The sequence below is a fragment of the Pyxicephalus adspersus genome, chromosome 4, assembly GCF_032062135.1.
Source record: "Pyxicephalus adspersus chromosome 4, UCB_Pads_2.0, whole genome shotgun sequence".
Lineage (NCBI taxonomy): Eukaryota > Metazoa > Chordata > Amphibia > Anura > Pyxicephalidae > Pyxicephalus > Pyxicephalus adspersus.
Window position 1 is genome coordinate 114,148,889 of NC_092861.1, and position 27,824 is coordinate 114,176,712.

At 36.6% G+C, this 27,824-nt stretch overlaps 1 protein-coding gene across 7 annotated transcripts in view; it reads right to left on the reverse strand.

Moving 5' to 3' along the window:
* The window catches only part of FAM120B (family with sequence similarity 120 member B), a 66,277-nt gene that overhangs the window by 10,028 nt on the left and 28,425 nt on the right, over window positions 1–27,824 (reverse strand). For 6 of the 7 annotated variants that reach the window (XM_072409339.1, XM_072409344.1, XM_072409342.1 and 3 more), the window contains 2 exons: window positions 7,805–8,011; window positions 1,859–1,970 (listed from right to left, as the gene is read on the reverse strand). In XM_072409339.1, the coding sequence (XP_072265440.1) occupies window positions 1,859–1,970; window positions 7,805–8,011 (319 nt within the window). The remainder of the gene's footprint in view (window positions 1–1,858; window positions 1,971–7,804; window positions 8,012–27,824) is intronic. The other variant, XM_072409345.1, reaches the window with a different exon arrangement.

The following is a 27,824-nucleotide window of genomic DNA, read 5'->3' on the forward strand; positions in this document are numbered from 1 at the left end:
TATTGTATTGCATACTTCTTTGAACACTTAAAATTGTACTATTAGTGGGAACATCCTCAATGTTCACATGGGATTTAAGGACTGTGAAAAAATAGACCTGAGTTTCTTCCTCCATTAAGATCTGGATGATAAACTGCTAGACTTTAAATTGCTAAAACCCAAAAAGTACCTATTATAAAAAATTAGGTTTAAAAAGTATTTTTGCCCTGTGCAAAGTATTGGAGCCCTGTGCCACTCAGCATTGGCACCAGCACATAACAGAGGGGACCTCTGTTTTTAGGTGAAACCCCACTTAAAGTACCCCTTGTCAATGCAGACTGGTATCACAGGGGGCTGCACGCTTCCTTGCTACTGGGTCCACATACAGTTTAAATCTTGGAGGGAGGTAGAAAACAGTTTTTTTCTGTTTGTTTATACAAATTTAAAAAAAAAGTAATTACTAAAAAAACAAAACTTTAGCACTCTATTTTAGTAACACTTAATCTAATATAATTACATACGCTTTAGATTCTCCAGTGTGTTGAACTACTATACAGGACAGTGTTTCTCAACCAGGGTTCTGTGGAACCCTAGGATTCTTCCATAGGTTGCTAAAGGTTTTTTTAAACAATGAGCAATTTGTGCCTCTCAATTCAGTTATCATCAATACCAACAAATTTATAACTCTCTGTACAAGTGGCCTTCTTCTTCCCCCTGGCCTGCAATTTAGGAAGCATTTTTCACACTGACCACTACAATAATGTACTATGGCCAATGAATATAGAAATTATAGCAGGGGTTCCCTATGAATGATTGAATGATATTTCAATACTTTTCTGCTATGTTACAAGATAGATTGATCAAGTTTTAGAAAGTCTGGGATGATTGGGATGCATATTATGCAACTATAACATCTTAACAGGTCAAGAGAGTTGCCCTCCCCCCTACCAACTTCCCCTCTTGTTTCTCACCCTCTCCCTTGTTAAGCACTACCTATACCTAATAAAGACCTTGATGTTATATTGATGTTTGCCTTGATAGCCCGCCGCCCCCCCATTACAGTATCTCCACACAACTGTCATCTGGCAAAAAGTCCCTATTCCTTCCTCCCCCAACTTATTTGTGTTATGTGTCAACTACACCTACCTTTTGATGTTTAATTTTAATGTGAAAATATTACAATACAATAAATACAATTACAATAAAAAATATATTTCAAGGGGTTCAAGGTTGAGGTAGGCTGGTAAATAATATAAATAAATCAATAATTTAATTAGATTCTTGTACTGTACAGAAATTGGACAGTTGGATTAAGACTGCTTCTGATACAAAACTCAAAGCTAATCCTGTTATTTATTACAAGGTTAGTTCTATGTATTATATGTATGTTTTATATGTAGGATAGGCTTTGTATGCAGAACATCATTTAATGCACCTTCAGTTATGCAGCCTAAAAAACAATAAAACTTACTGTGGAGAAAACGATCTACAATAAAAAAAAGTTCATCTGTTTTTGTCATTTTTTTTATAAACAAGAAATAGAATGCTACAAGCCTGCAATATGGCACACATTGTTGTACTTTCCATAGCCAAAACAACATACCAATACCTGTTGTTATGGGATGCAACCAAAGTATTTTAAAAAGTCTACACAAACAATTTAATAACCTGCTACAGTGCACTTGCCAATGCTTTAAATACAAAAGGTGAAAGTCCGTAAGTCTGTTTATCAAGTGCTGTAATAACATCAACAAATGCTAATAACACTGCCAACAGCCACAGGCAAAGCACAGAAGAATTTTTAAAATGTGTCTTTTTACTGCACTGAGGAATGCATTGATCTTATCGTATAGGGATATATACTAATTGTCCTACTAACCTGACAACTGCCAGTGTTCTCCTTTGGGGTCTGGCTTCAAGGTCCTGCCCTGTGTTGCACAAGCATTGACAATCAGTGTCCGCAGCTTCTTAAACTGTGTGATTAATGTTTCCTGTGTGTTGAATAATTTTGTGTTATAAACTGAGCGTACTTCAAAAAAAGATGCTATAAAAAACTAAAAGAATATAAATGCTTTTATTACACAGTATACACAAATGTATGGCAAACATCCTGCACATGTCCCTATATTCTGTAAATACTGGTGAAATTGCTTATATCTTCAGAGCAGTGATTGTGAACCTGAAAAAATAAAACATATCTAGAAACCATTTAGGTAGTTATACCTTGTGAGTTGTTTTGAAAGTATTCTGCAATGGAATTCATACCATGGATAAAAGGATCACTACACAGAGAAGGCTGAATTTGTATATCCTACAGAATACAATGGCCCACTTTTTAAGTAAACACACAAATGCCACAAGTTTGGACAATGCGAGCATATGATGAGGAAAACACATAAGTAAAGTTAGAGAGAACTGAAAGTCAAAACTATTTATATTTAGAAATTTTTAGCTGAAGGTATAAACCAGGGTTCCCCCAGAGGTTGGTAGGGGTTCCTTGGGCAATTAGCAGTTTGTGCCTCTCAGGTCAATTACCACTGACACTCATGACCTTTTTGGCTATCTGTAAAGTTGACATTTTTCCCACTGGCCAGCCATGAAAAAGGCATTCTTCCTACCAACCACCACTCTAATGTACTGTGAGCTGTGTGTATAGTAATTCAGGGATTCCCCAAAGCCTAAAAGTCTTTTTCAAGGGTTCCCCTATGTTAAAAACACCGGTATAAGCACATCTAAATCTTCCTGCAAAAATTAGGACTTGTCTCTGTCCCTCCCATTGCTCACATCTATCTAATATGTTTCATGTATTTTCACCCTGTACTCTTGAAATAAATTTTCAGGCCTTAGTGAATCCCTGCAAAAACTACAGGAGGTCAATGTAAAACAATAGTGGTTAGTGGAAGGAATGGCCCCAAAAGATAGCTAAAAGTCATTTGCTATTTGTTAGCAAATGTTTTCAGTCCTGGACCAAATCTCTTTCAGGTTTGCTCAGGTCCACTGATTAAAAATTGTATCCTCTCCAGCCTTAAGGTGCGTACACACTTCCAATTTTTATCGTTCAAAACGAACGACGAACGATCGATTGGGCAAAAAATCGTTCGTAAAAAAGTAACCAACGACGCCGACGAACGAGGAAAGTCGCTGGAAACAAACGACCGGACTGGCGGATCGGATGACGATCGTTGAACATCGTTCGTGTGTACGGTCGTTCGTTGATCGTCCATGATCTGAGCATGCGTAATGAACGAACGTTCGTTCACTTTCCTGTCGTGCACATAGTTCCTCTATTGTTCAAACGATCGTATCTATTGTGTGTACAATATCTACGAACGATCGTGACGTTATCTCTATGTGCAGGATCGGTGCTATACGATCGTTCGTAGATATCGTGCAGGATCGTTCGTTTTCCAACGATAATAATTGGAAGTGTGTACGTAGCTTTAGAGAGCTTTCCTTAATCAGGCCCACTGAGTTTATGTTACTGACTCTACAATGTGGCAGTGGCCAAAAAAGATCACCATCACATGGGGGGTGGTCAGTTAGTCAAAGCATAAGGAACCCCTAGAAACCTCTGGAAGAACCCTGGTAGAGAGTGATAATCTAAGATTATGGTGTCAGGTTAAATGTTGGTATTACTGAATAGAGAGATGCACTCGAGTGTGTCTTGAATTAGGCTAAGTACACATGCCAAACGATTCTTGTCCGATTATCGTTTCAGAGCTAGTATCGAATGAGAATCTGATGTGCGTACAGCGGCTGTCCGACATTGTACATGGATGCATGAATGACGAACGACCTCAATGCAAGTGAACAGGAGAAAGAGTAGCAGGGTGCCACTCGCTCGTTCTCCCTCCTCCCTTCCCCATAAAACAGAACGACGCTGTATGTGCCTCTTTCAGTCTTTTATCATTGGAAAGGATCGTGAAAGATCCTTTCTAACGACAAAAATCTAACGTGTGTACATAGCTTTATTCCTTAGTTTTAGAAAGATCTCTGCCATTTGCAACTTATTCAGGTCTCACAAACATTCAAACACCTCTCTCTGTAACCCACTTACAGATTAAAATGATACGTGGTATTCCAATTCATCAAATGTAAATAAACACAGCTGCACACAAATATTTCCTGGTTATACAATAAATAATAGCTTCTTTTATTCAATAAAAGTTTTTGTTTCCAGATCAAGATGAAACAAATACATTTTTCTTTAGAAAAAAAGGCTGAAGATATTTTTGTTAAAATTCATCAGTGATCCTACATGTTCCAGACTTGAATTGCATGAATGGTCCTCCAGTTCTAAGAGCTGTGGGTGCCCCGTCTATTCTCTGACATGTCTATCACTAGCTGACACACAGAAGCTCCATGAAGACTCTTGCACAATGATCGCCTATGAAGTACATATAAGACTATGTATTGGGCCACTGTAGAAAGGTGGACAGGCTTTGTGATGATAAACCATTAATCACATTGCCACGTAGAAAATGTATTTGCACAGGTGCTTCTGGAATGCGGAGCCAATCATGGCCAGAAAGACAAATACTCTTTTCTGCATGTTTAAAATATGTTTTGTATTGTTCATGATTTCAGAAATGAGTGGATGAACATAATGACCGACTGGAAAACAGGTAAACAGAATGTCTTAGCCAACAACAGGCAATGTCAAGGAAAAGCTTAACATGCTTTGGTTGTATTTGAACCTTTTAGTTTTCACTTAACCTCCAGCACAGAAAATTTCAGCATACATACTAACAGGAAAAAAAGGCAAAGGTGGCCACATGACCAAGGACATTCCTGAATGATTCCATTAATAATCTCTTTGTGGGTAGTGTGCAAAAAGGTAAATTTGCTCATTTGCAGTTTGGAATATTTATTTTTTTTAAGCACAATTATTCTTCTGAATTAAATTAAAAGGGAATAGTATCCCATAACACTATACCTTCTTCCCCCACAGGGTAAAAAAAGCACGATTAGACATCAATATGTACGGCTTGCTTAAATCTTATTTGTTAACAGAAAAATATGCTGAACTTTAAAATGCCTATTCTGACTTTCACACTTTGACTATTTTGCACAGAAAAAGAAAAAATGTAACTAGACTTATGTCAAACATTGTATGATCTTTAATTCAATAAAAATATTAGGCCCGATTTATTAAAGCTCTCAAAGACTGAAGAAGTTAAACTTTTATCAGTGAAGCTGGGTGATCCAGGAAACCATATGCTACTTGTTAGCAAAGGTTTTCAATCCTGAACAAGATCCATTCCAGGTTTGCTCAGGTTCACTGATGAAATTGTATCCTCTTCAGCCTTGGAGAGCATTAATAAATCAGGTTATTGAATCTAATGCAAAATCTATAAAAAATATGGCAATCCCAGTCAATATTTGATTGATAGATTGATTATGAATTTACATTCTTTTCCCAACTGATGCCGCTTTCCTTTATTCTGACTGATGTAATTCAGCTGCAAAAGCCCCCCTGTTATTGGTGGTAGGAATAGGGGAGTGGCATCTATCAAGCAAAGAATTGCGCTGGTCAACATGTGCTCATGGTGACCTTTTTAAAAATGCAAGTTGTCTGGCTGTGAGGTTGGTCCAAATGCTACAATACTGTCTGTGTTTCTGACGTAGAGAAGAATGCAGATTAGAAAAATCAGAGAAATGTTAAAAATCCCACTGTGCATACCGGTTCGACTGTGCATACTTCAGTCATTGAATCAATAGGTTCAGCATGGCAGCCAGGTAAATGACATTTGCAGAATAAGAAGACTCCAATGGCAGCTTGCATTATTATCTCTGGAAAGGTTTTCAGATCCAACAGAACAACTGAACATTAATAACTGGGGTTTCTATAAACTGTCCCATAAAATAATCCAACAATGAGGAAACATCTTTTTTTTTTGGAATCAGCATTAACATTAAACCACCTTCTGTGTCTTAATTTTTGACAGTTTGTACACCGATAATGCCCCAGCACCACTATCAAAAGATCATCATTTCTACCATAGATACACCCCACCACCTCTAATATTTACTTTTTTTCCCCAAACATTTTTTTTTCGATATTACAAAACCAGTCTATTTAAGTAACAATATAAGCCGTATTTCTAAAACACTAAAATAAATAGGATGTTAAAGAACATTTAAAACCACACACATTAGTTATTTGTTTTGTATAATCTCATCAATCAGCTTTTTGGGATGCAGAAAATGATACAAACCTTACAGGGTTGCTAACCGTTCCTGACTTTAACCAAAACTAAAAGAAGTTATTTTGGTACTTTAAATCTGCACAAGTTACAAAGTGCCTGTGAACCTAAAATGTTAAACACACACAAAATGAATCCCATATACTATGTTTATAAAACAAAGTACAATGTGTAATGTGTACACATTAGTAAAGATGCTGGCTGTATATTTTTATAGGTGAACTTGCTTCCATGGCATGTTATTGTTTTAACTATTTCTGTAAGTATAAGCATTTCCATGGAATGCCTAATATGTAAGTTTTTCATGCTAAACAATCTGTACTATAAATATAAACACTAGAGAGATGTATATGCTTATAGTAATAACAATGTAAATATACCATAAATCTACAGAATTGCTTACATCTAATTTACAATAAAATTGCCTTTACTGCAGGATTTTTGAAAGGTGCCACCAACCAATTGCGAATACTATCGCAAGTAAATCAAAACTGGATTGTAAATTTATAGCTGTAATACAGTTTATTAAAGATCAAACTCCATTAAAAATCAAACTGGATAAAACTACAGCAATTTAATCAAATGCTATGGGTTCTGTAATTGATTTATTTCCACCATTTTATGCTTTGTGAGTATGATAAAAAATGTAATTAAAATTTGAGCAGCTGTATCACATAGACAAGTTTATGGCCAGGCATAATTGCATAGTACAAAAACTCCAGGCAATTTGAGCGAAGATCACAGAGGTGACCATATCAAAGAGCAGCTATTCCATCACTATCCAAATCACAGCCCTTGACCAAGCTATATATAGCTTGGATAATATAGCAAGGGTGTCTGGATTTGAAACATGGCTTTCATTCATTCATTCAATGTAATCATTCATTTTTTGGCTGACAGTTCCTGTATATTTATTTCAGCTGTAAATGTAGCAATTTGTCTGCAATTTCACTAATAAATCTAGAAGTAGTCTACTATTCAGCCATACTGGCTGCAAGCCCATTTGAGATACCACTGGGCAACCTTTAAATTTCAGCTGGTAGAAAAGTATAATTCCCATAATGCTCACCAATGGTACCATCAGTAATGACAAAGTCAGTATGCAAGGCCCTTTTTACTCCATGCCCCCTTTTGGTCTGTTAAATATGCTATTAAAAGTGTTTTCTTGATTAAAAAAAGAAGTGTGTTAGTGGCAAGATCACAAGGTAAAGAGTAGAAAAAGTAAGTAAGAGTAGAAAAAAGTAGTAAAAGTAGAAAGAAAAACAAATTTATATATATAAGATTTGGTGATCTGCAATGTATGGGACTTATGTTGTTCACAAATACTTTAAAGAACAATTCCAGGTAGCAGGTGCTAGTTATCAGTGAACTCCTATCACTATTCTGTAAACAACTGTTCTAAAGCCAGAAAGTTTGCCTCAAAGGAAACCTGGGTATGACGGTCGATATTGCTGGCCTCTCCTTCTAAAAATATTAGGTGTCTGGCTGTCCTGCTAATCCACTGGTATTAATCATTTTTGATGGCCAGGCTATGAAGCATGAAGAAGTGAAATTCTAAAATAGAGAAAAAAGTACTGAAGCCAACATTTCATTCACCATCATCGCCAAACATTACTCACATTCCTTTCTATGATCTCCTCCAAAGGTTTCTGTCCATGACACTGCAGGTACTTCTGGTGAAACAGTTTGCCATCAAATGTGTTCCATGGCATCAGGTCCATCATTAGAAAAGGATAGCCACAGGCACAATTTGCTCCCATTAGTGTAATCAGTCCACGAAGGAAGAGAAATGCAAGATGAACTGCTCTAGAATCCACAAATGGCAGCTATGAAGAAACAATGCATTTTATAAAACATACACATGACAATATTATACGCTATTTAAATTGAATGCAAAAGACAACTAAAAGAAAACTATTGTATAATAAACTATTAAGAAGAAACCACGTGTGGTAATAAAAAACTCAAAATAAAGGAATTTCTGGTATTACAAAACCTTTAAAAATCACTGTAAATAAAATCAGAACGCCTTCATGTTGTACTCAGTTCCCTGTGGGTAAATGGAGGATAAATCATTTTGGATTTTCATATTATGTATAGGTTTGTGTCCACATATCAAGAATACCATATCAAAATCCCCCTGTGTTTCACATCATTGAGTTATTTCTTTTTGGGTCATTGTGTGGGTTCCAAGATCAGTTGCCATATGCGATTGCAAAACATACTACACTATACCCAACATTTGTGTGGAAAAGTAAGTACTCACATGTGATACATATTTAAAAAGCCAAACATTACCTTTGTATTCAAACAGTACCTACTCTGATACACACTATATCAGTAGATTTCTTTGAGTACTGTGGAAAAAGTAAGTACACCCTCAGGTTCAGAAGCAGGGCAGATGGTGTTGCCCCCTTAAGTGATACTAATTTCTTGTTGGCATTTCAGATAACTCCTCCAGTCTCTGAGTTCATTTGTTTGAAATCCTTTGCATAAAATGCTCATTTTAAACCCACCCAAAATGGGACATTTCAATGGGACTAATATCAGACCTTTCACTAGACTGGTGTGCCTAAGGTTAATTATTTTGTTGAAAGTTTTATTTACAGTTCAAACACATATTCTCAAGCCCATGGACATTTTAAAGAATTTAGAGATGACTACAAGCTACCCCAGGCCCTGCAGCGAAAAACAAACCCTAATTCATAACGTTTCCTCAATCATGCTTCACCGTTGGTATGAGGTTCTTACCCTGAAATGCTGTCTTCATTTAGCATCAAAATGTTACTGTGACCAAACAACTTTATCTTTGATTCATCAGTCCACAACACATTGTTCCAGTGCCCTGGTCTTTACCATTATGCTAATATAGTTTTATTTTGGACAGTAAATGCTTTTTTCTTTGGTACGTGTTCCATGCAGGTTAAATTGGTTAAATTTCCTACTGAAGTTAGTTGTAAATGATTGCACACCTGTAGATCATGCAGTGTAATGGTATTGTTTGTTAAACTGTCAGCTCTTGGGCAGAATTTGCTAGGACCGCCGGCCATAGGCAAATTAGCAGTCAATTGAAAAAAAAAGTAACATATGGATTATTTTCCTTACAATAGAGTGAATGATTTTAAATCATTTGGTACTTTCCTTACAGACTCCTAGGCATCCACAGCCTTATATCCCAATAGTTCGTGTTGGCTAAACTCTTGCAGCCAGGGCTAACTAGGATTAAGGCATGTTGCATGGTAACACACTGCATACCTTTAGTAGGGGTAGACACTACAGAGATTCTAATCTGATATATGAAATTCTATGTGCATGAGTTTAAATAATAGTAAATGCAGGGGTGTATTCACTTTTCCACACTCAAATCTGCTTTCATAGTTTTATGATAATAAGTGCACCATGCCAATTTTATGTCAGTTGTTCTGCAATATCATGGGGTATACTTAGTTCTTTACTGACTAACTGTATATTCATGCATTTTCAATTTGTTCAGGTTATAGTATGCCAGGTTTTGATACCATTCACTCAAGGAGTATGAATCAATAAAACAAGGCAAGCAAGAAAACCAAGCCAGGAAAAGCACACAATTTATGTACAGAATATTCAGACGTATGACCCTGGTGTTATTTGATTGTTTGTAAAAAAAAAAGTAATTGCTGTATCACAGCATTTTTGGACACATTGTCCATTTTTGGACACATTGTCATTTATTAAAGCTCTCCAAGGCTGGAGACGATAAACTGTCATTGAAGCTGGGTGATCCAGCAAACCTGTAATGAATTTGTTCATTTTAAAGTAATTTGCTATTTGCTAGCAAATGTTTTGAATCCTGGACAAGATCTGTTCCACGTTTGATGGATCACCCAGCTCCACTGATGAAAGTACATCAGCCTTGAAGGGCTTTATGAAATCAGGCTCATTGGTTCCAGCAATGCATTCCCTAAAGAATAGCTAGAGACAGAAACCACAGTATAGTTTTTTTAATTAACATATACTTTTTCGTGACTTCATTGGCTCTTTCAAACTACCACAGGTGTTTTCAATCTATATTGATACACAAAGACAATATAACAACTGCCAACATATATTACTTCACCTAAATACCTAACCACACCTTGCAAAGAGATCCCTTTGATTTTACTCCTCTGGAATTTTATACATTGTTTACTTTCTAGTAGTTAGTATGTTTCCGTCACCTGAGTAATTCCACGTTGGTGGCAGAACTCTGGTAGGACAAAGGTTGTATTTACTGCAGGTGCCATTCTTATATCACTTTTTTGTGACTTATTTTAAGCAAACCCATATCCAAACCTGTAACTAAAGCTCATAATGAACAAAAAAGACTTATTTTATTACATTTTTAGATTTATTAAAATATATAGGGGCATAATTTGCATATTACCAGGCTCTGTTGAAGTTAAGATAGTAGAAGATTGGGAACTGGATGCTATTTGACAGCTACGGTAGTTTTAGGGCTACAGATTTAATATATCAGCATAAATGCCAATAGACATTTATTTAAAAGAATCCTTTTCTTTCCTTTGTTTAGAGATACCAAATGTTAATTATTCCGTCCTATAAACTCTGCCATCTCTGACTGTCATTTCTCTGCCATTTTGCCTTTGGCATAAAACACATCGTAACTTTTCCCATGCTAATACTTCCTTGCAATAAAGTAGGTCAATGCCAGTGGACAGGTAGTAGTCAGAGAAAGTTGAAGAGTCAAAGGGTTTTTATACAGTTTTTCAGTGGCTGAAAATGTGGTTTTGTAGTGGTTGACTGCCAAAAAAAAAAAAAAAAAAAAGGGATCATCAAGCACCATTATTTTTATATTATGTAATGAGGTTAGAGGCCTTTTGCAGGCAATTTGCAGATGTTATAGTTACATTTAAGTTTTCAGATGCTTTGTGCAGTTCCTCAGGGGCTTGGTGTAATTTCGTACTCCTTAAAACAACTATGTAATCTATGATGCACTTTATTGCAGTAAAGGAGACCGATCATATTTGCTGTCCTGATCTCACATGCAGAGTAGAAGAGTAAATGCCAGCATGTTTTAAAAATAAAAATTACAATAATAAAAAAACAAGATGAAAAACAACTTTTTTTAAACATATCTAAAAAAAAAAATGGCTTTGTTGGGGGAGTCCCAAATTACAGCATACACATGTACAATATCTTGCCTGGCATTCTTTGTTAGAAAGTGATCTGAATTCTAATTGGATTTGAATAAATATTTAATTATTCCTATACATGAGTCAACGCGTGTGTTCCATTTTTTACCAAGTTGTCTAATGGTTTCATGTCAAAGGCTTATGATTGGCTGAATGTTAAATTTACTTTTTAGTTTTATTTCAGATTTAATCCCGTCAGACTATTTATTGGACTAGGAAAAGTAAAATCGGTCCAAGTGTACTAGCAGTTGTTACTGAACAAGTGTCTCAATTGGATGACCACTTATTCTTCTAACGATAACAAATTTACATTTTTTTTTTCTTTTGGCACAGAGAGCAGGAAGCTTCCTAGTACAGACAGCAAAAAACATGACAAATTTTCTAATACCCTCTAAAACTAGCAAAAAAAAGTTTTGGCTTAAGACACACATACAATGAAGGAAAAACAGTTTTCAGGATTGTTTTAATATGTTATTTATAGTGGAAAAAGTTGCACTTTTTAAAAATGTTAAGCCAGGCAGCTCACTTTTGCAGAAAGGACAGTCGATGTCCCTTCTTCAAAAATCCTTCTTACCTGCCTGATCACTCTAGGGAATTGCCAGGATACCCGGTGGTCCCAGTTTTCCCTGTGCTTGTTGGGTCTGAAGGTGAGTTAACTTACCCTGCAATCAAGATGGCCAAAGATCGCAAGGAGAAAGTGAAGATGAAAGAAGGGACAGGTGAATATAGCAGGGTTTAGTTCCCCTTTAAAGAACAATCTTAAAATGACTTTCCTAAATAACATTGCAAATGTGAAGCATTAGGGTAAACATGAGAATAAGTAACAGTATACACCCAATTAATCTAACCTCTTTTTTGTTAATGTGTCGGCTATTTATATAGACTGTGTGCCATGGGTAACATATATTAACTTTTACCACATGATTTGTTGACAGGGAGCAGTCATTATTGATAACTATAAGATCTGTTCAGCAAACAATGAAAAATATGCGATAATAGAAAAGTTTTGGCCTGGCTTTTAAAAAAAACATGGAATATATATATATATATATTTTTTAATATATATGCCAGTTCTCTGCTCACCCTACTTGCCCCTCAGTTTGTTCACTGTCAGTATATGTGCATGAAAAGTTAGGCTTGTTATTTTGTTGTATTGCTTGTACAAACTAACTAGTATTTCCAATAGAAATTCCCATTTTCTTATGTCCGGGTAAACTATTAAAAGGGCAGAATATTGTACATGCGTGCTGAGGGTTTTAGGACTTCTAGTAAAATTATTAGTGATCAGAATAGGAATTAAAATCAGTCAGTCAAATGCAAAACTAGCAGCAGATCTGACCATGTGTATTATAGGTAGATTTTTTTTTTCATTTTCAATGTGATGGGTTTGTTTCTTTTTCAACCTCAATTTGTAACTATGACAACAATGCTGTATATGATTTATGTATGAGTTTGATTTTGCTTGAGGAACTTTCTCCACCTCTGCTGCCTCATAGAAAGCATTTTGACACTTTGCTAATCTGGTACCTGTTGAAGTAAATCCCTGATTAAACAGTGTTTAATGTTTTTCTATTGCTACTGGATACACCACAACAGTGATTTGATTTTGTAAGGGATATATCAGTTTGATACTGAGCCAAAATAGTATGCTGGATCTTGGGAGTAAAGTCAACAAGATTTAATATCTTAAATACATTATTGTTATATGTTAAAGTTATCTTATGTACCATAACTGATAAGCCATTTCACTAAGCTATTCAAACTTGTAAAGGTCTCTTAGATTGTATTGCTGTATAACTTACAATCACATTTATTGTAGAAAGTTATATGCACCTCTTCTTTCAAAGCTTCCAAATATTTCTCAGAGGAGGCCCGGTTTTAGTTAATGCAATACCATGAAGGCCTATGCAACAAAACCACTTTCTTATCCTTTCCATGATTTTTAGGCAGACAAGCAGGTAAGATCCAATTCAATTCTGTTGCAAATTGTTACAAAAACATGCCTTTGTACCCACCATTTCTGTTACTGGGCTGAGAACCCCCCACCATTACACACACTGATGCTCACATTCCAATGATCTCTCTCCATTGCTTCCTCCATCAAAACTGGCAACAAAAAACCTGATGCTGGCTAGTTTTAGAGACTGGAGGGAGCAGTACCATCATCCCTCAGTCATGCAACGTCTCTTGGTGCTAGTGCCAAGGCCTACGTCTGTCACATGGGTGGAGATTACACGCTCCCAAATTCCTGTAAGCACTAGGTATTTTGCGGTACAGCCAGATGTGGTAGGGGTACAATGAGAAGGTATCAGTTGGTTAGGACCAACTTTCGAATGTGCAAAGTACCAGAGTATCTTTAAGAAGATAGGAAGGGACAATGATCAGAAACCTTCCTCTATATCAAAACTTGTTGCAGATTTAATGTGCAGGCACCAACAGCATCCAAAAGCCAAGGCTATCAGCAAAAACCAAGTTGTTCTGACACTTTCTTGTGGTGCCAAAGCTTGTTCTCCAGGACATTCCAACCAGATAGTGAGACAGCCTATCAGAGTGATCAGCAAATAAAAATGTGGGAATGGAAAACTTTTGAGATAAGTCCCAACACTTTATTTATCACTGACATGAAAGAAGTATTTTCTGAATTCTTGCTCTGGATTAGTGACTATTATGAAATATGGACCAAGACAGCCAGGCAATTAGCATCAGAAATCAACATGGGCAACTTCCAGGTTTTTGCCAGAAAAGGTTTCCTTTACTTTTAGAGAAAGTAATAGTTATTGACTAAACTGAACCAAGATCGCTGCCCAGTATTTGTCCAAGGACTAGTCAGCTGGGGATATCTGGCACCTTCTGCTGATACAAAAACAAGAGGAATGACACCTCTTTTGGCCAAAATTAAGGGCTTAAACCCCTAACATATTTGTTTGAACTACTTTACAGAATACCATTTATCCAAAAGATTTTTTAATCTCCTATACTCTGAAATAAAAATTGTCAGAATACAATATTCCAGAATCCGAATATTCAGCAGTATGGAATTAAAAGCCGACCTATCAAAAAATGTATCATATGAACAATGAGGTCTTTTTGCCCCACCAGAGCCTCTTACAACAGGTAACAACTCAATTGCCCTCCCTCTGCTAGCCAGCAGCATGATGAGAGACCTACGGTTTACTGAAGGGATGTCTGGGTCTGTACCATCCACTATTTCCAAAACACACTTAAAGAGCTGCCATTAATCTAAGCCTTTCCTGCTTATGTGAGGCAGATGAATAAGCTATGTGAGTTAAAAGAAGAGGAGGGCCTTTACCACTATGGAAAAGGCACAAGGAACCAGAAGAACTAGTTTTTTAAATGCCTCTAATGCAGCACAGTAAATATTTAACCGTAAACAGTCAGACTGTTTTGTGTTGATACGCACAGGACGACTATTTTGCTGATTTTTATTGCCAGTTGTGTGTAAAGTGATACCTTTCAACAAAATGGGACTGTCCTATTTTTAGGTGAACTTCTGTGCAATTCTATAAAGTGCTGACATAATTGTGCCATTATGTTTCTTCCTTCTAATGACGTTGTGATGGAAATAAACATTAATTGAATACAGGCAAAACCAGCACTAGAGGGGTTATATTACTGCTTAGTGAGTGATAGGTGAAATCTTTCTGCTCTGTGAATTCAGGGAGATATCCAGGGTGTTATATAAGGAAAGTAATAATATTTATCTGTCTGAGCAGTACAAAAATAAAGTGATCCCCTCCTCACAGTCATTTGTGTTGTAATCACACCTGATAAAAGAATTATAGATTTTCCTATTTTTCTGGTTCATGAAAAAATGCTGCTTCGATGTTCTGTAGTTGCTAAAAATATATCACATAATTCCGAGTGTGATAAATACCTGCTTCTACAACTTTGCTGTAGTTTCTCTTTCTTTCTCTTAAGTTACTACTCTACATTTAATTCTGGTGGGGGAAACCACTATGTACAGCAGTAGAAACAAGTATTTGACCCATCAGATCAGATGAATACTTGTAGAGGTAGTAAGGTTGTGAAGGAGTGGAGTTTTAACAAATGCAGCACTAGAAAAATAAGTATATTAACTCTTCTTTAGGCAGGTATGATTTTGGATAAAAATGACACAGTGTTGAAAGTCTCAATAAAAAGTCCTTTTAATCACTAAAGTCCCCTATAAGCTTTAGCAGGATATATTAAATTACATTGCAGTATCAGTCCAAAAGTAATTTTTAAATCAACAGATTTCAATAAAATTATGCAGGGTGATCCTGCTGTCAGAGTCCTTGTTTAGGCTATTCCTTTTACAAGTCTCTGTTCCAATGTTCTATTTTTGCTCCTGTGTTGTCACCCTGACACATGGGTGTCTGATGGAGAATAGTGGTTTTAACACACATTACACTGGCATAAGCTACTGTTATTAGTAAACTCTTCCCAAGGAGGGTTGCCATGTAGTCACTGCTGAGGTGGATGGAAAGTGCTTATTTTCCAGTTTTCATAATGGAAAATGCAGGATGTTGTTTTAACTGGTAAAGCAGTAGATATCATGGCATACATCTGTTCACCTTTTTCCAAAGCAGCTAATATACTGTCTGATCCAACACCTTTATTACTGTTTGTTTTCACCTCCAATACTTCACTAATACTGACACCACAGCTTCCAACACAGTTCTCCCTACACAGTTCCAAAGAAATGATGGGCCTGATTTTTTAAAGCTCTCCATGGCTGGAGAGGATACACTTTCATTAGTGAAGCTGGGAGATCCAGCAAACCTGAAATGAAGTCAATTGCTATTTGCTGGCAAATGTTTTGAATCCTGGACCAGATCCATTCCTGGTTTGCTGGATCAACCAGCTTCACTGATGAAAGTGTATCCTCTCCAGCCTTGGAGAACTTTAATGAATTAGGCCCTATGAGTACATTTTTTCCTGGTTCAGGAATTTTTTTTAGCTCCACCACATATTCTATACTGCTAGTTGAATACCTGTGCAAGCTCCAGCAGTGATTGCAGACTGAAACTTCAAACGCGCAATCGCAATACTCTCTATTAAACCAATATATATAGATTGTAAGCTCTTCGGGGCAGGGAACTCTCCTCCTGTGTCACTGTCTGTCATTTGCAACTCCTATTTAATGAACAGTGCTGTGTAATATGTCGGCGCTATATAATTACTGTTTATTATTACTACTACTAATATATATATATATATATATATATCAATTGTTTTTGTTAATGTGCAGGGGAAACAATATTCTCTTTTGTGTTGAAGGACCACATTAGGGTATCATCACACTAACTGCATGCATATAAGACAACAGCACTCTTTATTATAAACATGAAAGCCCAATAGCTCTACAGTTCTACATCTAGACTGCCCTTACATAACTAATACTGCTTTTAAAAACAGTAAAGAAAATGTTGTTAAGAGATTAATTGCTAGAATTCTTCACAAAATAGGTTACATTTTGCCTCAGTTGTTTAGGGAATTATAACTGCAATTGTTTAGGGAATAACAAAACTGTTTTGCTTAAGGGAAATTATACTGATTAGTGATTTCACAAACCGCTTTTTTCCAAATCAGGTTGGAGGTTATATATGCAGGCACTAGAAACTACAATCAGCTTTGGCGCCATTCTCATGCTGTCCGGACTGGTTTGACTTGCACTGTAGAGTCCCAAAACCAAACCGGTATGCGGAAGTGTGCAAGAGTGAATAAGTACTTTTTCAACTCCAGAGCCATCTGCAAATGCTTCTCAATTCACTCTAATATAAAGAATGTAAAACCTTTTACCAGAAAGAATCATTTATACCTAACAGTGGAATGCTTTAAATGAAAACGCTACTGAATTCACTGATCCACCACATGACTTACCTGATCCTACTGCTACAGGTACATCCAAGCATGTGCTGCGCTCTGTCCTATGTTACATTAACACAGACATTTCCACATGGAAACGTATCAATTAATGCAATGCAGTACTGTGATGGAGCCCTTATGAGTGTATGTGTGAATGAGTGTGTGTGTATGTGTATACATCATTATACATATGCAATAAATATATATACGGCCCATATTCTTCAAAGTTGTAAGAAGATGAATGGGAAGTAAAAGAATTGTTACATAGGCTGCAATCACAACATTACACTGTGGCAATGAGTTGTAAAAAGCACATTATTGTAATGCATGTTAATGAACATGTATATGTGCATTATAATGCACTGCAATTCACTTCCAATGATACAATAACACATAATACCATACCAACATAAAAAATACACCTTTGTATTGTGGTCAGATGTCTAGGCAAGAGTAGTGCAGGTGTGCTTTTTTTCATGTGCAGTGGCATGTTGACAGCCAAATGAATAGACTGCCTTGAAACAACACACAACTGTGCATAGGACCTAAAAACTTTACAATCTTACAATTAATGTTAATAACAAAGTGCTAATTAAAAAAAAGGTTTTACTGAAACTAACAGTATGTTTTAAGGTTTTTTTTTTAAGGCATCTAAGTTTATGTCTGCAAAAGTATACCACAAAAAAAACAGTATAATCAGATAAAAAGACAAAGCTCTAAAATAGTAAAAAAGGAAAGCATGCTGAATAAGCAAAGATTTGGCATTGTAAGGTGTCATTGTTGCCAAACGTGTGAAACCCAGGTTGTTATGGCACACCAGTCTGTATGATAGCATTTACTAATGCACTTTGTATGACGTCAACCTTTGACCTCCCTTCCTGAGAAAGGGATACACCCTGCCCTAACATGTTACAAAGGCACCTAGCCCTTCCTGGCTTCCTCAGGGAGTAATGCCAAGCTACATAACTTCCTGTTACACCACTCATCATTGATTGGGGCATTTCCTTACCCAGCTTAACTCCATCACTGCAAGCTACAGACTGTGTTATTGATGACATGCACCTTTTAAAGTGGTATAACTAACACCATCAACGCATAAAGCATCCCTGAAAAAATGTTTTATTGCCCCAATAAATAACTCAATGACAGATCTAAAAATATATAAGCATGAACATTTATAACTGCTTTGGTTTGCTGTACCAGACTTTTGTTTTTGTTCGTGATGATCATTAGCAGCCATAAAGATAAACACAGGAAATATACATTTCAAAAATACTGAGCTGTAAAGAGTTATCTTACTTAGTGTAATTTTTTTTAATTTCACTTATAGTTACCAGGCAAAAGAATATGTAGGCCAGAATAAAATTATCATCAGACCTGGAGGCTGCTCCTTCTATCTGGTACCCAGACAGAGTTAAATGTGGGCAGGGAATCTTGTAATTGGGCAGTTCACTTTTCTTGGGCAAGGGTCCAGGAGAGTGCCTCTTCACGTCTGAGAAAAGGAAGGAAGGGGGTTTCCAGGTTTAAGGTATGCATTGTTTGAAGGCCGTGAACATGTGGAAAATGAGACAAAACTGATGTAATCGAGGCAGGTTTCTATTTGAGCAGGACTATCGAAGGGGGTCCCTAGGATCAGCTTTGTACAGTAGGGCGGCCAGTAGATGATTTACTTCTATGAGGCATCACCAACAAATATGTAGCAAGGTGCTGAGATGAGGGCAGCCTCAGAAACACCTAGTACTGGTTGGGACCATATACTAGTGGGAAAGAAGTTTAAAACTGGTTTCCTGGCCCCTGCTTTAACCAAGCACAACTTGTTAGTAAGTCATATTTGTTGCCAGGTCTCATCACAAGCCTTAAGTTTCCTTCCCATCAAAAAACATAGGAAGGGGCAAAGGGGTAGAAGGGGAGAGAAGAAAGGGAGTACAGAAAGGATAAAAGGCCAAAAGCATGGGAGTGGGAATTAAATTATACTTGGTTTCACATTTTTTTTCTTTCAGTGTTGTTGATCTCCTTCAGCCTTTTTGAGACACTGAGTCTGATTTATTAAAGCTCTCCAAGGCCTGTAGAACATACATTTTAATCAGTGAACCTGGGCGATCCAGCAAACCTGGAATAGATTTCCTAATATAATTTAAATGTAATTTGCTATTTGTTAGCAAATGTTTTTATTCCTGGACCCGATCCTGGTTTGCTGGATCACCCAGGTTCAGTGATGAAAATGTATCTTCTCCAGCCTTTAAGAGCTTTATTAAATCAGGTCCAATGTCTTCATTCTTGTTCTTTATCAGCTGCTGCATTTCATTTCTCAAAATGGGTTTCCTATTAGTGACAACTGTGGGTAATGCCTGTGCAATATGGGAGAATGTGACAGGGTGACAACGCAGAAAAACAACTGAAAGATGAGGACAGAATACTGTCATCCTATAATAGAAGAGATCTGCTAAGAGACCTTAAGGGATAACTTACATGGACAGTTGCATTCAGGACTCTGGGTGAATACCTGACAACTGCTGTTCAACCACTTTAAGAGCATATAAGAGGTGACTGATCAGAAGTCAAACCATAAGTGCAACCACCCTTGTAAATAAGCAAAATTGCCAGGTTTTATATAACAGTTGCAGACGTGCGAATATTTGGAGTTGCTCTACATGTTAATAGGCTTCTATGAATTTGAATGTGAGTATTATTATTATCAATGAACTGTATTTTTTAAGTGCCAACATAGGGCTGTACAAGAAATAGGGGTTGCAAATGGTAGATAGACACAAACAATGACACAGGAGGAGGAGAGAGGACCACGCCCAAAGGAGCTTACAATCTAAATGTACACAAGTGAACAGCCCGAATGACTATAATTGTATTTATAATTGTACATTTGTGCTGTGTATTAAAGCCCAGATGAAGAATATTGCCGTGTATGTAGCAGACCTAGAGCTCTGTACTTTTAATCCTTTTCAGTGTAGCATATTATATAGGTAGAACATTTGCTGCACATGTAACAAGTGCAGTCTGTATCACTTACATCTAATTTTTATAACCATAAGGCCCAAGGACAAATCCCTTTTTTTTTTTTTAAGGGGGAAAAAACAGTGAAATGGAGGGAAACTAAGTCGTCTCCCTCCCCTCGTCTTTGCTACAGGGCGATATGCCTCTCCTAGTGAAAGCTCAGGCAGATGTGAGAGTCACATTCCAACCTATGACTAACAATTGTTCTGCTGACAGGTGCAGACCGCCAGCAGCAGATGAAAGGCAGGTGCGCGTGCCTTTGCTTACTTACAGCACTCATCTCCATCCCGGCCCGCCCTTTAGGCAACACCTGCCGATTGTGGACACAGGTCAGCTACAGAAAACCGTAAACTCTAACCGCACCCAGTTTGGACTAACTCTTTACCTGACGCTCCTCTCTAAACAATCACTTTTGTCAAACATGCAGGCACAATGTAATGAAGCAGCAGCTGCCTTTTAACAAATACGCACACAATTGTCTGTTCTAGTCTTCACTTTAGGGTTACCAGGGGTTATTACCAAGGTAAATACACTTAAAGTCTATGTAAACCCAGTCCTTAAATGCCATAAAAGCTTTAACATGTTACTGTCATGTTTCAATAATTTTAAATCTGCATCCTTCGCTAAAATAACACCAGCGGGTTGAATTCTGTTTTCACCCAATATTCACTGTATTAATCAAATATTAATTTTTAAACTGGCTAAATGTGTGAATCCTGGGGTAAAATATTTCTTTATAGATCCCCTAGTGATCCTGTACATGTACACTGACAATAACGCTCAGTCCCTGTCTCACAATTCTGCTCTTGTATTGTTAGTGTGCTACATGGGCTTCCAATGATGTCCACCCCAGCATGTAGACATGGTCCACTGTCCTCCATGGAGGATATACAGTCTCTACCCTACTGAGGCTGTATGGGACTGACCAACCAGCCTAAAGATGTGTCATCAGTTGATGGAGACATTACCTACACTTAAAACAAACAGGAACCTCACTATTATTGAAGTTGAACAAAAACATCTTTTATTTTAAATCTAATGGTAAGCATGGACAAACAACCCATCCACTCTCAAGCATATAGTAACCCTAAATATTTTTACATATATCAGATGAGCATGGGTAAAAAATCTGACAGTCCCCTGCTGTAATTCATCAATTTGCCACAGTAGATTGATGATTAACCAATCAGGAACGACTGCTGTGTAATCCTATAGAGAAAAGCACAAGGGGTGCTTAGGGGCATTAGGCTGAGTAAAACATCTCAGAGGGTGCTGGGGGCAAATATGTAGCCTTTGTAAAATAAAAAAATAGCATAACAAATCTCTGAAGGACAGTGATGCAACACTTAAATCTGGGCAGAAAAGTGATTAAAAATCAGTTGTATGGGCACAGAGACAGCAATAAAAAACAGACTGTTTAGTTAGGCTACGTACACAGGTCAGGTCATTCTTATCAGATTGTCGATTCAGGGCTAGTATCAGACAAGAATCTAACGTATGTACAGCGGCCTTCCGATGTCGTTCATGGATCCGTCCTGGTGGATCTACGCTAAAAGCTTGTTTTCCCTCTCCCCTCTCCATAGAGCAGAACGGTGCTGTATGTACAGCGCTTGTTCATGCATGGTGCAGTCTTTTGTCATTGGAAAGGATTGTGAAATCGTGATTCTTTCCAATGACAAAAATCTAACGTGTGTATGTAGCCTTAGTTAAGGCCCTTGCCCTCTGGTATTTACTGTACTAGGTGTGCCTAAAGGAGACATTTGTTTTCTGTTCTGGAGTTCAAAAAGGTAGGAAATTATGAAAGCTGTCCATTTGGGACCAGGAGCCCAATTACATTAATGTAAGTGCCTGAATTTGACTCAGTATTGGTCATTTTGCAATTCCTGTACAGCTGTGTTTAGCTACACAAGCTAGGACTTCAAGGAGCATGCTGATAGGAAGAGAGAGCAGGGGGCAGAATGACAATCTCTTAAGTGAGTGGGGGCAGGGAGGAGACTTTTAAGTGCAAGTGAAACTTTAGCTGAGAAATATCAGTATCCTTATTGTTTCAGAAAACAGTACGAAAGATGTGTGGCTCTTAGGATACACACAAAAAAAAGCAAAAAACTAGGCCTGCTGGCATGAGCCCTAAAATCCACTGTATACTTCAGTGTCTGTAATTAGACAACCCTTAATACCACTGCGGTCTTCCTTTTAAAACTGTATGGCTGGCTTTGTGCATTTTAACTAGAAAAATGAAATTAAAGATACTTGGTACTTACATAAATACTCACAACTAAAATACTAAAATAAAGTAAAACCACTAAAATTTATTACAGTACAGAATTTATTTAGGTCTGTATTCAGGAAAGATTTATGAGAAAAAGCACTGTTCCATGTTCCTTAATCTATGTCAAAGTGTCAGAAAATAGGGTAGAAAGGAAGCTGAACAAATGAACTCATGGGTGGGTCCCTAGGCACAGGAGACTGTAATAATCTTGAAATCAGCATTGTAACTGGCACTGTTCATTTGGGATAAATAAAGAATGCAGACACCAGCTTATCCAAGTCTGCAAAATGTGCAAAATGCTACATTTAAAAGGACACACACACTAGAAACTAAAACTAATAAAAAGGCATAGGAAGGTGTTGTCATTTGAAATTGTTGTGTCCAAAATTTCAGGCAAAATGCACTAAACCTCATTTCCACCAAAGTATAATACAAATGAGAATAAATGACATAAAACTGTTTAGTATGTGCAGAAAGGAGTGGGGAAATAGAAATAATTCTATCACTGCATCTCATCAGTTCTAATCTCTGGAAATGAAAATATTTGTGTGGGCTAATTTGTTATACAAAAATATTGAGTTTTGTAGATCATACAAATATTTCTGTTCTGAATTAAGTATATGATACCTTACATGTCAGTGAAATATATCAAACTAAGTTCAATATATTCTGTTCTATATAAGAAAAAAAGAAACAGTAATGTTTTGTGAGGCCAATCTCAGCTTCGGTTACCACACAAGGAGACAGAGAAATAAGTCGCCGGAAGATATTGGCATCATTTTGCTAGACGTGATTGCTGGTGTCCCCTGATCCCCCAGGACTGGCTCCTGGCCGAAACCGCAGAAAACTAATAAACTGGAAAGTGGATGGAGCTACAGTGAGCCACTTCAAATTCAGATCATATGTTCTTCATGAGTCATTGCAGCTACTGCTGAACTACAGACACAAGCATTGCAGAATGTATAACCATCTCACTAATAGATCAGAAATAACTGAATTTAAAATACATACTCATTTACTAAAAGGTTTACAACTGACCAGCGGGATTAGACCTACTAGACAGATTTATTTTTATGAATATTTTTTAACCTTTAAGGTGTGTTAGCAGCATATTTCAAATGAATGGGCTGCTTTAATGCAACATATCATATTATCATTGACAAGATGGCAAGGGCTAGCTCTACCCCTTGGGGTTATGGAAACCAAAACAAGAGGCTCTAAAACTGGATTTCTGAATAATTAAAAAATGAATATTTATTAAGTATTCTCTGCATTATTAAAGTGGAAATGTATTTGCATTACTAAAGCTGATATCAAAGTGGAAAAATCAACCTGATAGGTGACAAGTGAGTATTATAGTCAATGACTGTACCTCGATCTCATGTTTTAATTGCACAAAAATACCAGCAAAAATCTCATCAGTTGCACCTTGCTTGTGTATTTGTGCCTTGCCATTTTTACTACAAATAAATTATTATTATCATTTACAAATGAATCAGTGAATATTAATTTAATGTGTGTTCGGGCCTCATCCCATACAAAAGAATGAAATGTAATTCCAAATAATTTCACTCAAATCAAAAGTGAAAGTACACCAAACTCCAATCCATAAACTACAAATCCTTAAATAACCATAATAGTGTATAACATCCAATCACCACTATTCAATCACTATTGACAATGTATCTCATTTAGTCTCACCTTTTGGAATGTGACAGTTGCAGTGCTTAATTGCCATCCATTCTTGAAATGAACCTTATCTTTATCTTGAAAAAAAAAAACATATATACCATAAACAAAGAATAATTACAGAATATAATACCTCCAAAATGAATCCACATATGTGGGCCCCATAACATCCGTGAAAACTCATATCATTGCTGCCCATTATACTCATACTTATTGGGGCTTATCCTCCCATAGAGTGTCTATTGTCTGAATAGGAAGCATTATTCACTACTATGTAGAGAATGCCATTGGAGAGAGAGGCATTACTTGTTGTGCAGCAGCCATTATAGATGGTCAGCGTTGAGAGGATGTGCGGTGTATCTGTGAACAAGTAAGTGGATAAATATATTGCTGTATACGGAAGCAGGGCTTTGAAATATGCCAACATACAATGGTTTGAGTATTGTTGCTCCATAATTAAATGGATAGTAACCGTTTCTGATGTAAATGTAAAGGTAACTACCATAAACATTATAATTGGTAGCTATGAAATATGAGTTTCACAGATGTTATGGGGCCCACATATATGGATTCATTTTTTGGAGGTATTATTTACGTTTAATTATTCTTTGTTTATGGTATTCATGTTTTTCTGTTCATTTTAAGAATAGATGGCAATTAAGCACTGCAACTGTCACATTCTGAAAGGTGAGACTAAATGAGATACATTGTTAATAGTGATTGAATAGTGGTGACACATTAAATTAATATTCATTAATTGATTTATAAATGATCTCTGAAGTCTGTTAAGTTCTTTATCCTAGTCCTGTGACTTTGTGCTGCATGATTTTACATCTTGAAAGGAATTGGTTCCATTGGTCTGTGTGTTCTAGTGGAGGAAAGGATGTGGAGATAGAAGTATTGACATACTGTGAAAATACAAAAGGAGTAATGTTATGTGGGATATTGTATATAAATCATACCTATAATAATTGTAGGCTTAACCTGTTCCTGATGAAGTTAAATGCGTTGAACCTTTAAGCCTATCTGCAATTCAACAGACCAAATATGCTGTTTACCAGTCTTGATTTTATGGAAATCAATTTTTATGTATGTTTTTTGAAAAATTTTAAATTGTTAATATTATTGAGTCACACAAAATGAATGCCATTAAAGTCCCATGGTGATTGACCGACCCAAAGTGTAATTTATTTGATGCTTTAAAATTTTTTCACATGGCTTATTTCCAAAATATTTGTCCATTCTTACCACCACTGAGCACATACAAAAGGAAAATGTGGGGAAATATAGTAATTAGTGTTGTATTATTTTGTGACCTAGTGTGGGTTAACTGTCTGGCTTTTATTCTGTCTCTGTTTCATTACAGGAAAAGGATTTCCCACGGAAACCATCTTCCTATGGCAGCTTTAACACTTCAGCAAGCTAGGAGGAGGATAGAATGAACATTTTTCTTTGGCACTGCCTGGGTTGAAATCTCTGCAGCCTTCCGAAGTAACCTTGTTTTTCCTGTCACTGAAAGATGGCTATGCAGAACATCTTAAACAGTTTATATGCCTGTAGCTTTAAGATAATTAGTGAATATGTAAACTTGATCACAAAGTCAAACAATGACCTTGTTGGGGGTAAACATTAGATCAACACTACCCTATGAAAGTTTTACTTACCTGTCCTATAGCTGATTTACAGAAAGCCATATAGAGTGTCCTCCCTGTTGGCTACTTATGTTCCTTCTGCTATAAAATAGTTACTGCGGGACAGGCAGTTAAGGATAGTTATGAAGACCGGCTTTTTGATGGGTTGGTACAGATTTATATTTTTACAGCTTTAAATAGAATATCTGGTGTTACATGGCTGCAGATGATTATTATATTATCTGCTTTTCTGCAAATAGATGTCATGCCTGCAAACTACAGAACTCTTTTGAGCTTTACTTGTGCATAACTCTATACAGCTCCAACAATGGTATCTATGGGCAGTCCAAATGGTAATGATGATGGTACCATATTAAATCCAAAAAAAAATGCCCAATGAGCCACACGCTCCCCATTAATGTTTATATTACCATTTTATTATGAAATTAGCTAGCCATTGAAAATCTATCCTGTGTGATGACTCTTCTACAATTAAACAGTGACAGGTAATGATGCTGATTCCCTGCCCAAAGGTTGGAGATGGAGACTTTACACAGGAAGCTGAATTGTTCATATAGGAAGATTCATTGCTTGATTAGGGTTTACACGTGTTACCCATACCAAACCCTTTGTCAGCTAGAAAAGTCAACATATATGTATTTAAACTGTATAATTACCAAATCTGCCCAAAGGTATAGGCTTTTATCTGAAAAAAGTGTTTATAGCTACATACATCTGTATATTCAGAACTATCCTTATATCTAGCCAACCAAAACTCTCCTTTTATTTTTAGGAAAGTGTCAAAAATATAATTTGCTATGTATTTTGTCTGTTTTGGAGCAGCAGGATTGCTCTTTTATTTATGTCACGGTTTTGTCATGATTCAACAGTTTGGGAGCACAGTCTAGTAGCAGTTGTGAAGTATACGAGCCTACATATGGCTATTTATATGATCACCCCTGTGATATGCATAAAATATTAAGGTCTGCAGTTCCATCATCACTGTACAGGAGAATATGGCAGCAGCTCCCCTAATCTCACAATATACAAATTACATATAGACTTTTATTTAATGTATTTGTAGTGCCCATTTAGTTTATTTAATTTAAAGTTCTAATTTTAAGAGGAAACAAAAAGCTTTACAAGTCTTGTTAGCCAGGAATTAATGTGCCTATGTAAGAGTTTTCTTTATGAAGCTGCCTTATTTCTAATCTACAAATTACTATGAAGGATACGCCTTACTAAATACACACAGAACAATGTCATTGTGCAGCAAGGTATAGGACACATTTTTGAAAGCAGAAATGGGTGAAGACTGTCGATTTTCCATTAAAACATTTTCACAACAGGAAAAGGCAAATATTGGTTGTAGAAAACCATTTGACTTGCACTAAACATGCTATGTAAACATCTAGTCCATCACATCACCTACCACACTGTCTCGATGAACTTTGGTGTTTATTACAAAAGGGTCAATGTTCCCAACTTTTATTACATGCTTATCTACCTCTTCCCCCATTGACTACGAAAGCGTGGAATTTATAAAATACCAAGTCCTTATTAACAAAGAAGTTGCATAAGGAATGGGCAGAACATATCAATATTGTCACATTCAAGCCTATCTATACAAGCAAATTATGGAATAATATAGTTTATACACTATTTTGCTTTATCTGGATGACATTTCAGGTTTTATTATCAACATTCTATCTGTATACAATACTTTTATTCAGTTTCCAGTTTAGTTTAAAAGTGTCTAAAGCCCCATTTACATCCTCTTGTTTTAGAAAAAGCATTTCCCCACATTTCCACATTAAAACAGTAATGCAACTGTGGTGAGCTGGACATCGTAATACAATATTTTAGTAGCAGACAGTGCACTTAAAACACGTATGAAGTGCATTGTGGAGCATAGTGCAGGAAAAACAGGGCAAGGTCTATGTTTAGTGCATTAGAGTTCACTGCTAGCTCATTCAAATTCAATTAAATGCCTTAAAGTATA